This window comes from Oncorhynchus kisutch, linkage group LG9 (assembly GCF_002021735.2).
Source record: "Oncorhynchus kisutch isolate 150728-3 linkage group LG9, Okis_V2, whole genome shotgun sequence".
Taxonomy (NCBI): domain Eukaryota; kingdom Metazoa; phylum Chordata; class Actinopteri; order Salmoniformes; family Salmonidae; genus Oncorhynchus; species Oncorhynchus kisutch.
Genome location: NC_034182.2, coordinates 13,223,223 through 13,232,719, shown reverse-complemented (window position 1 = coordinate 13,232,719; position 9,497 = coordinate 13,223,223). Strand labels below are relative to the sequence as shown.

Sequence of the window (9,497 nt, the reverse complement as noted above, 5' to 3'; positions counted from 1 at the left end):
CTCCCCTCTCCAATACAGTTCTATGGACTTAGACACTCTTATGACTGGTTTTATAGGCCATTTGTAGCAGCATTTTGGTCGCAGTATGGCATCCATTTTAGAAAGTGCTTATGTTTACGTCTGCTGAATTCAACCAGTTTCGGTCACTTTAATGACTTCGGGGTATAATTCACCTGAACTACACAACTATTCAAACGTCTCCTTACTTTGCAAGTAGTCTTTGGGCCAGGGAATACTGTGATCATCACGCTAATTGCTGACTTTGGCATTGATAACCAAAGGTCAGAGAGAGTGAGTGATACTTCCAAGTATCATTTGTAAACACAAACCAGCCACAGGTCAACTTTTAAATGAAAGGGTAATGTTTAGCACACCCTAGTGGTGATAGGAATGAACTGAAAATGGCAACCTTGGTTAAAAAGTCCAACTGCTTGTCAATAGTGTCACCCACAGTCTGAAAGGAGAACTGCTCTTGAAAAGCCAAAACTACACATTGAGTGGCTTATCCATGTTATAAACAGCATCCACACTGTATGTGTATTTAATATTTGCATATTGCATTATGACAAAGGTAAACAACATGAAAGACAACTAACTTCATCATATTTCTTTTAATCAGCAATATTGGCAGACACACAGATATTAAACCAAAACAGAATAATTGATGTTTTAATAACAAACTGGAATTGAATATTTACAAAATGAACTAATATGATGAGCATATAACATTGTTCCACATTGTACTATTTTCTCTGTATAGGAATCTAAATGAAACATGACATCGAAAGTAGCCGACACTAGATAGTTTGTAATTACACCTATTGATTAGTTCCCACTGTCTAAACAGTTCCCATAGTCTTTAGTGTAAAATACCTCACACTTCATACTTTCCTTCAAAAACACACAATCTCACTGCAAAAATATATTTTCATGAAAATCCTAAATATGAATGAGTAAACAATCAGGTAATGCAGCCACAGATCTCGACAGAGCCAGTGCATTTGTAACTGTTTTAGCTATTGAAAAGCTTCTTTCTGCCCTCCATTCCAGACATGGACTCCACATTCTTACGCCAGTCACCCGGGTCCACTTTCTGTCAAGAGAATGGACAGTAACCTTTATTTTACCAGGAATTAAGAAAAACATCTTATTTTATGATGACGGCCTGGTTGCCATGGTCACGTACAGCATGGATGACCACACACGACTCAGACACGGCAACAAGACCAGTGAATCTCTGTATCTTGATCAGTATCATTTGAATCAAACCTTTACCCAAATGTGTTGAATTATTTGGACTAAGTACCCATTGTTACCACATGTTTGTGTAGTTAGTACCCGAGAAAATACAGTACCAGCTGAAACTGCGCTGTAAACTATAACATTCCCAGAAGCCATTGCATGAGTTTTTTATTCTAAACTTCCCAGTCTTACCTCCTCTTCCTTCTTGTCTTTCTTGACTGTCTTCAGGTTGGACTTGAAGTCTGACTTGGAGCTGAGTTTGGCCTCAGTCAGAGCCCCCAGCATAGCGTCGGCAGACTTCTTGACCCTCTTGAGGTTAGGTCGCTTCCCCCCCTTCAGCTCGTTGATCTTTGCATTCAGGTCCGCGAGCTGTGATGTTCATACAGAAAAAAGGTTCACTCTCCTGTACCCTTATCAGCTAAGCATGTTGCCATTTGTGGTCTTGGCATTTCAATGAAAATCAAAACGCTTTTGTTTGAAAAAAAAAGCATTTTGTGGCACTTTTGGAACTTCTAGAATATTGAAATCACCAAAAGAAGTCAGTATAAAAATAGTTATCTTCAACTAAATAAACTTTGAGGCACTTTCATAGATCTTAGGTAACTTCAGGTAACGGTCCTGAGTCTGACAGTTACCTGAACTTCTAGAATATTGAAATCACCAAAAGAAGTCAGTATAAAAATAGTTATCTTCAATGAAATACACTTTGATGCACTTTCATAGATCTCAGGTAACTTCAGGTAACTGTCCTGAGTCTGACAGTGTAAACTCGTTTAATTTACATTACAAAAAGCAAACCTCTTTCTCATTCTTGAGCACTTTCGCTTCGATATCGTATCGTGCCTCATCCACCGTGTCACATTTCCTGTGCAGTTCCTTACAGAGCTCCTGTGAAGAAAAAAGTCTCAGTCATCTATAAACCACCAAGGACTGTTGAAAAAGTACTGTGGGAGGATGCATCAAACAAACTACAAAAGCCACCTCTTTAAAATTCCATTCACTCATCAATGAGACCGGTAGAAGGGCGCTACAATTTTTTTTTGACATGTCTAAACAAAAAAGGAGATGCTGTTCTTTACCAACAGCACGCCAGGGAATAAATCCTGACAACGTAAGCTTGGATGGCTACTATCTGAGCCCCAAAGAGCACATTATTCCCTACTACCTTTGACCAGAGCCAGAGATGGGCATATAGACTATCTTGCTACAATTAAAAAATACTCTAAAGACCAATGCATCAAAATAAAAGAGCAAATACTTCTGCAAATTATTGTATTTAATCAAACTACAGTTATTTTAGGTATTTTCAAAATACTTTTGCAAGTACACGCCTTCACTACAACAACATTCTGTAATGGTAACAAAAAAACAACATTTTACTTGCTATGGTTGTGATATTTGGGCCGACCAACCACTGCTCCCGCACATTGGCTAACCGGGTCTACCTGCAGTGTGTCCCGCCACTCACCACCCGCCAACTCCTCTTTTACGCTACTGCTACTCTCTGTTTATCATATATGCATAGTCACTTTAACCATATCTGCATGTACATACTACCTCAATCAGCCTGACTAACCAGTGTCTGTATGTAGCCTCGCTACTGTAAATAGCCTGTCTTTTTACTGTTGTTTTATTTTTTTACTTACCTATTTTTCACCTAATACATTTTTTTGCACTATTGGTTAGAGCCTGTAATTAAGCATTTCACTGTAAGGTCGGCACACGTGACAAATACTTTGATTTGATTTGATATTTGGTTGTTTATCTACTTTAGTTGAATGCACTGACTATAAGTTACTCTGGAGAAGAGTGTCTGCTAAATGAGCAAAATGTAAATGTTTATGTAAAAAGAAACAATTGCAAAGCACACTGGGTATTCCTTTTGGCCTTGTTTCATGGGGAGGAGAGCATTAGAATAATTCCCTGCAAGTGTTCATTTTTTACATTTACATATTGGTCATTTACCAGACACTTTTATCACACCATAGTGCACAAATTGTGAACCACTATTTAAAAAAAAATGGTATAGAAAAGTATTTTGTATTTTACTAAATAAAAATACAGTTCTCAAAAGTACTGTATCTTGTTACAAAACACATTGAATTGTAGTTCAGGACAGTGAAATACAAACTGAAATACACATTTCAAAAACATGTAACAGAAATACTGCTCATCTGTGTCCAGAGCCATATACACTCTGGACTATAGAAGTGCAATATATAGGTACTTGAACGTTGGGCCTTGGCGTTATGTAAGTGTACCTGAAGCTCTTGCACAGATAGGCCGGAGAGTTTCAGCGGTGGTACTCTCTCGCTCAAGGTGCTCTCCCTCTCTGTCACCTTGTTGCTTTGCTCCTGGACCAGCAAGACCCCAGCTTTCTTCAGTAGCTTTTGCTGTAAGGGAACATGACTGAACAACTTAATGATAACACAGTACAATTCATAGTTTAAATGATGTCCCAAATAGTCTGTTTTCAAATGTTTTTGAACTTGTATTTATTATTGCAATCAGTTTTGGCGAACATGATTTTCTAGGCACTTGTATGTTGTTGTTGTTGTGTGTGTACAGATATAGGATCTTAATTTGATAATTTGATAATTTGGTGCTGAGAATTTTGTGATTTACATAAATTCACTGAAAACCCACTCTAGCGCACAGTTATATTAACAGTATTGCACTTTTCATCTAGCCTACTTTTGGCAAGGTAATAGCCGAACCACCTATCAAGCAACATTATTGACTAAAGCAGGGGTGTCAAACTCATTTTGCTCGCATTTGGTCTTCAATGAGGTCTGCACTGAAAATGTGTTATATTTTCTCACCGTCAAAAAGTGCCTTTGAATGGGGTATGGTAGTAGTTGCCAGGTTTGAGTGTGTCAAGAAATGCAACGCTGCAGGGTTTTTCACGCTCAACAGTTTCTTGTGTGTATAAATAACGGTCCACCACCCAAAGGACATCCAGCCAACTGTGGGAAGCATTGGAGTTAACATGGGCCAGCATCCTTGTGGAACACTTTTGACACCTTGTGGAGTCCATGCCCCAATGAGTTGAGGCTGTTTTGTTTTGTATGCTCAGTGTATATAATATACACTACCATTCAAAAGTTTGGGGTCACTTGGAAATGTCCTTATTTTTTAAAGAAAAGCACATTTTTTTGTCCATTAAAATAACATTATTTGGATCAGAAATACATTGTAGACATTGTTAATGTTGTAAATGGCTATTGTAGCTGGAAAAAGCTGTTTTTTTTAGCCTGTAATCAAAACCACAAAGGATGAAGCTCCAGATACTCAACTAGTCTAAAGAAGGCCAGTTTTATTGCTTCTTTAATCAGGACAACAGTTTATAGCTGTGGTAGCATAAATGCAATAGGGTTTTCTAATGATCAATGAGCCTTTTAAAATTATCAATTTGGATTAGCTAACACAATGTGCCATTGGAACACATGATTGCGGATAATTGGCCTCTGTACGCCTATGTAGATATTCCATTAAAAATCAGCCATTTCCAGCTACAATACTCATTTACAACATTAACCATATCTACAATGTCTACAAACAGGTCACTGACCATCTCGAATCCCACCGTACCTTCTCCGCTGTGCAATCTGGTTTCCGAGCCGGTCATGGGTGCACCTCAGCCACACTCAAGGTACTAAACGACATCATAACCGCCATCGATAAAAGACAGTACTGTGCAGCCGTCTTCATCGACCTCGCCAAGGCTTTCGACTCTGTCAATCACCATATTCTTATCGGCAGACTCAGTAGCCTCGGTTTTTCGGATGACTGCCTTGCCTGGTTCACCAATTACTTTGCAGACAGAGTTCAGTGTGTCAAATCGGAGGGCATGCTGTCCGGTCCTCTGGCAGTCTCTATGGGGGTGCCACAGGGTTCAATTCTCGGGCCGACTCTTTTCTCTGTGTATATCAATGATGTTGCTCTTGCTGCGGGCGATTCCCTGATCCACCTCTACGCAGACGACACCATTCTATATACTTTCGGCCCGTCTTTGGACACTGTGCTATCTAACCTCCAAACAAGCTTCAATGCCATACAACACTCCTTCCGTGGCCTCCAACTGCTCTTAAACGCTAGTAAAACCAAATGCATGCTTTTCAACCGGTCGCTGCCTGCACCTGCATGCCCGACTAGCATCACCACCCTGGATGGTTCCGACCTAGAATATGTGGACGTCTATAAGTACCTAGGTGTCTGGCTAGACTGCAAACTCTCCTTCCAGACTCATATCAAACATCTCCAATCGAAAATCAAATCAAGAGTCGGCTTTCTATTCCGCAACAAAGCCTCCTTCACTCAAGCCGCCAAGCTTACCCTAGTAAAACTGACTATCCTACCGATCCTCGACTTCGGCGATGTCATCTACAAAATGGCTTCCAACACTCTACTCAGCAAACTGGATGCAGTCTATCACAGTGCCATCCGTTTTGTCACTAAAGCACCTTATACTACCCACCACTGCGACTTGTATGCTCTAGTCGGCTGGCCCTCGCTACATATTCGTCGCCAGACCCACTGGCTCCAGGTCATCTACAAGTCTATGCTAGGTAAAGCTCCGCCTTATCTCAGCTCACTGGTCACGATGGCAACACCCATCCGTAGCACGCGCTCCAGCAGGTGTATCTCACTGATCATCCCTAAAGCCAACACCTCATTTGGCCGCCTTTCGTTCCAGTACTCTGCTGCCTGTGACTGGAACGAATTGCAAAAATCGCTGAAGTTGGAGACTTTTATCTCCCTCACCAACTTCAAACATCAGCTATCTGAGCAGCTAACCGATCGCTGCAGCTGTACATAGTCTATTGGTAAATAGCCCACCCTTTTCACCTACCTCATCCCCGTACTGTTTCTATTTATTTACTTTTCTGCTCTTCTGCACACCAATATCTCTACCTGTACATGACCATCTGATCTTTTATCACTCCAGTGTTAATCTGCAAAATTGTAATTATTTGCCTACCTCCTCATGCCTTTTGCACACATTGTATATAGACCCCCCCTTCGTTTTCTACTGTGTTATTGACTTGTTAATTGTTTACTCCATGTGTAACTCTTTGTTGTATGCTCTCACTGCTATGCTTTATCTTGGCCAGGTCGCAGTTGCAAATGAGAACTTGTTCTCAACTAGCCTACCTGGTTAAATAAAGGTGAAATAAAAAAAATAAAAATAAAAAATAAAAATGTCTTTCGGATCAATTTGATGTTATTATGAATGGACAAAAAATCAGCTTTTCTTTCAAAAACAAGGACCTTTCCAAGTGACCCCAAACTTTTGAATGGTAGCGTATATATTTCTGTACTCAAACCGCTCGCAGGCCGGTTTGGACACCCTTTTGGGCCAGATCCAGATGGTTTGCTGTGACAATATGCTGTAGGTCAAATTAAGATCCTACATCTGAACATGTGTACTAGTCATATGCAGCCTGCTAAACATACACATGCTCTCAGTACTATGAACACATTTTCTTGTTCACGTCCATACAGAAGAAAACACCCATCAGACCGACCTACCTTCAGCAGTAACCTGCGGGTTGCTGAGTACTTTGTCTTTTTCTGAAAGAGAGAGATGAGACATACCAAGTATATCATAGGCTCATTACAGTCACTAATCATGTTAGCACATCTTTATATGTAGGTAGGCTTATTCATTACAGTCACTGACGATGTTAGCCTATAGTCATATGTGGTCTCTATTACAACGGAGCTACAGAGCATACAACCGCCTGTCTCTATTGATTAGGATGAGCTGTGGTTCCTAATGTAATAGAATGTAATGCTCCGCCACCAAATCACCAGCCTTCATTGAAGCACAGTCTCAGAGAGCAAGAGGCTCATTTCTACTCTGTATGTGACTCGGTATTGATACCAAATGAATCCTTCCGTGTTGATACTGCTACGGTGGTCTTGGGATCATTTGGATGATTATCAGTTAGCCTGAGACAAATGGCCTTGCGACACGACAATTACTCAGTAATTGCTGATAGATTATAATGTCTAACATGTTAAGTCCCACAAGCTGTTGCCAAGATGTCAGTGTGGCTATTCATAAGCATTGCATGCTAACTGCTTTGCATAGCATATGTATACAGTACCAAAATGACCATTACAAAGGTTTGATTGTGCAAAAAAAAGCAAAGTAATGAACAAAAGGGCATTTTTAAGATGAGGTACAACAAAGGGTATGAGGGGGGGGAAATATGTCCAAAACTGACTTACCGGTCTGTTTCAACATATTGCAAACCAAACAAACAAACAAACAAATTGAAAGAAGGAGTTATTTTCTGTCCCATATTGACAACATTGCCATAGTTGGGTGATTGATTGAAAGACACAGAGTGTGACAGTTACAGACTCACCCCTCAGACATGGCTGTTCTGGTTTATGAGTACTGCTGGGGAGCCAACATAGCTGTGGTCAGAGGTTTATTGGCAGAACATTCCCAACACTAGACATCATATGGAAAGTATCAGAGATTTAAGAATCAATGTGTCATACTAAGAACAATGATCACTTATGAATATAATGTAATAGGTTACATCACACATGTGTTAGACTTGTGATTAGTAGGGGCTACAGTAAACAAAAAAAAAACAGAAATCACTCATCATAGAAGTTATTGGAAAAAACAGTTGTGATCATCAAGGTCCCCCACAAGGTCCTCATGTCCTGACTTGGATAAAAGAGGCTGACCTTGGCTCTCTTATTACCCAGAGAACAGGGGTTCACTGTCAAGGTTAACATGGTCCTTGGATGGAATTGTCTGATGATAGAAAATGATGAAGGAGAAAAAGGTTTAAATACTCAAGATCCTTTAAAAACAATTTCTCCTGACATTTTCTCAGCATTTCTCCTCTCCCCTCAGGTGTGTGGTGCTATACCCTTGAGCCATTATCACCTTTGGTGCTAGCATGAGCTACTGTGCAAGGGGAAAGTTTGACCGACCAAGGGCATTGTTGCAATATATGCTGCACCAGGCCACCAAATAACTGAGGTCCATTGAGTAAAAAGGCTGTCTGCTTTAATGTCACCATTGTGACATTACAAGGAAAGATCAACCTTGTGACCTTTCCGGTGGCATGCTGTTCTACTGGTAGAGAAGACTTATTAGCCCCCAGTGTTAAAATAAACCCTCTGGCCTCCTTACACTAAAGTAGACACGCGTGTGAACGGACCCAGACTCACACACACGCACGCACGCACGCACGCACACACGCACACACACACACACACACACACACACACACACACACACACACACACACACACACACACACACACACACACACACACACACACACACACACACACATACACACACACACACACACATACACACACACACACACACACACGTCTCAGGTTGCCCGCTCCTGCCACTGAGTAACGGTGGGAGGGGACTCAAAATCAATGCCACATTTTACAACCAAGCAGGTCAAACACCATTAAAATACAATTTTATTACAATAATTACTCATTGCAAATATGAGCAAAGATATGAGGTGTGACTGCTACAGCATTAACACACTAGCCTCAATGAGGTAAACACAAACCATACACACTGCTGGCAACTACTGACACTTCATCTATTTGTATCGTTCATTTATAGGAAATAATCCCTGAAAAGCGAACACATTTTTTATTTGAACAATGTCAACCCAAATTCTACTTTACATGGCAGATTGCTATTGACAACGGTCTTAACCAAAAAATTAAATATACTTGAAACATTCAAAAGACCTATCTGCTTTAATTGCTCTCACATATTTCTCCGAATATTATTTGCTTTCAATGAGCCGAGACTATCGGATAACTTACCTTTAAAAGAGAAGCCAATCAGAGAGTGAACGTGTAGCAGTGATGTCGTGCAGGAAAAAGCGGTTTATGATTTTGAATGATTGATTTATGGCTTCTGCTGCCTCATGTGAATGGCTCTCTAAAATAGGGCCCCTTAATACGCCTCCCTAACACACATTGGCTACATTATGATCATCATGTGTGTGTATGTGTGTGTGTGTGCGGGGGGGGGGGGTGTCTTGCCCTTCCCTGTCCTCAACCCTTGAATCACTGCCCTGATAGAGACATAAAGGGGCACAATGGCACTTTACTTTGATATGTAGAAGAGTTATATGAGGACGGCTCATAACAATGTCTGGAACAAAGTTTTAAGTTTTAATGAGGATTGTACTATACTGTAGTTTTTACTGTAGTGTTACTCAGGACTGTATTATATTGTA

At 40.5% G+C, this 9,497-nt stretch overlaps 1 protein-coding gene across 5 annotated transcripts; it reads right to left on the bottom strand.

Moving 5' to 3' along the window:
- Positions 1–592: 592 nt before the first annotated feature.
- LOC109896397 (troponin I, slow skeletal muscle-like) lies at positions 593–9,191 on the bottom strand. 5 transcript variants are annotated; one of them, XM_020490649.2, is made up of 9 exons: positions 9,079–9,186; positions 7,954–8,023; positions 7,620–7,654; positions 7,480–7,483; positions 6,775–6,816; positions 3,504–3,635; positions 2,041–2,130; positions 1,435–1,611; positions 593–1,093 (listed from the first exon to the last, which is right to left on the bottom strand). In XM_020490649.2, exons 3-9 carry the CDS (start codon positions 7,628–7,630, stop codon positions 1,013–1,015), a joined length of 537 nt encoding a protein of 178 aa, XP_020346238.1. In that variant the 5' UTR covers positions 7,631–7,654; positions 7,954–8,023; positions 9,079–9,186; the 3' UTR covers positions 593–1,012. The 5 variants fall into 5 exon arrangements, with proteins under 5 accessions (XP_020346238.1, XP_020346239.1, XP_020346235.1 ...); XM_020490650.2 differs by having other exon boundaries at positions 7,620–7,651; XM_020490646.2 differs by lacking the exon at positions 7,954–8,023 and having other exon boundaries at positions 9,079–9,191.
- Between the last annotated feature and the right edge of the window lie 306 nt (positions 9,192–9,497).

Excerpts from the sequence above, each read along its gene's own strand:
- LOC109896397 (XM_020490646.2), bottom strand. Across the intron at positions 2,131-3,503 it reads TATCTGTGCAAGAGCTTCAG|GAGCTCTGTAAGGAACTGCA; the intron begins GTACACTTACAT and ends TTTTCTTCACAG. Across the intron at positions 1,612-2,040 it reads TGCTCAAGAATGAGAAAGAG|CTCGCGGACCTGAATGCAAA; the intron begins GTTTGCTTTTTG and ends TGAACATCACAG.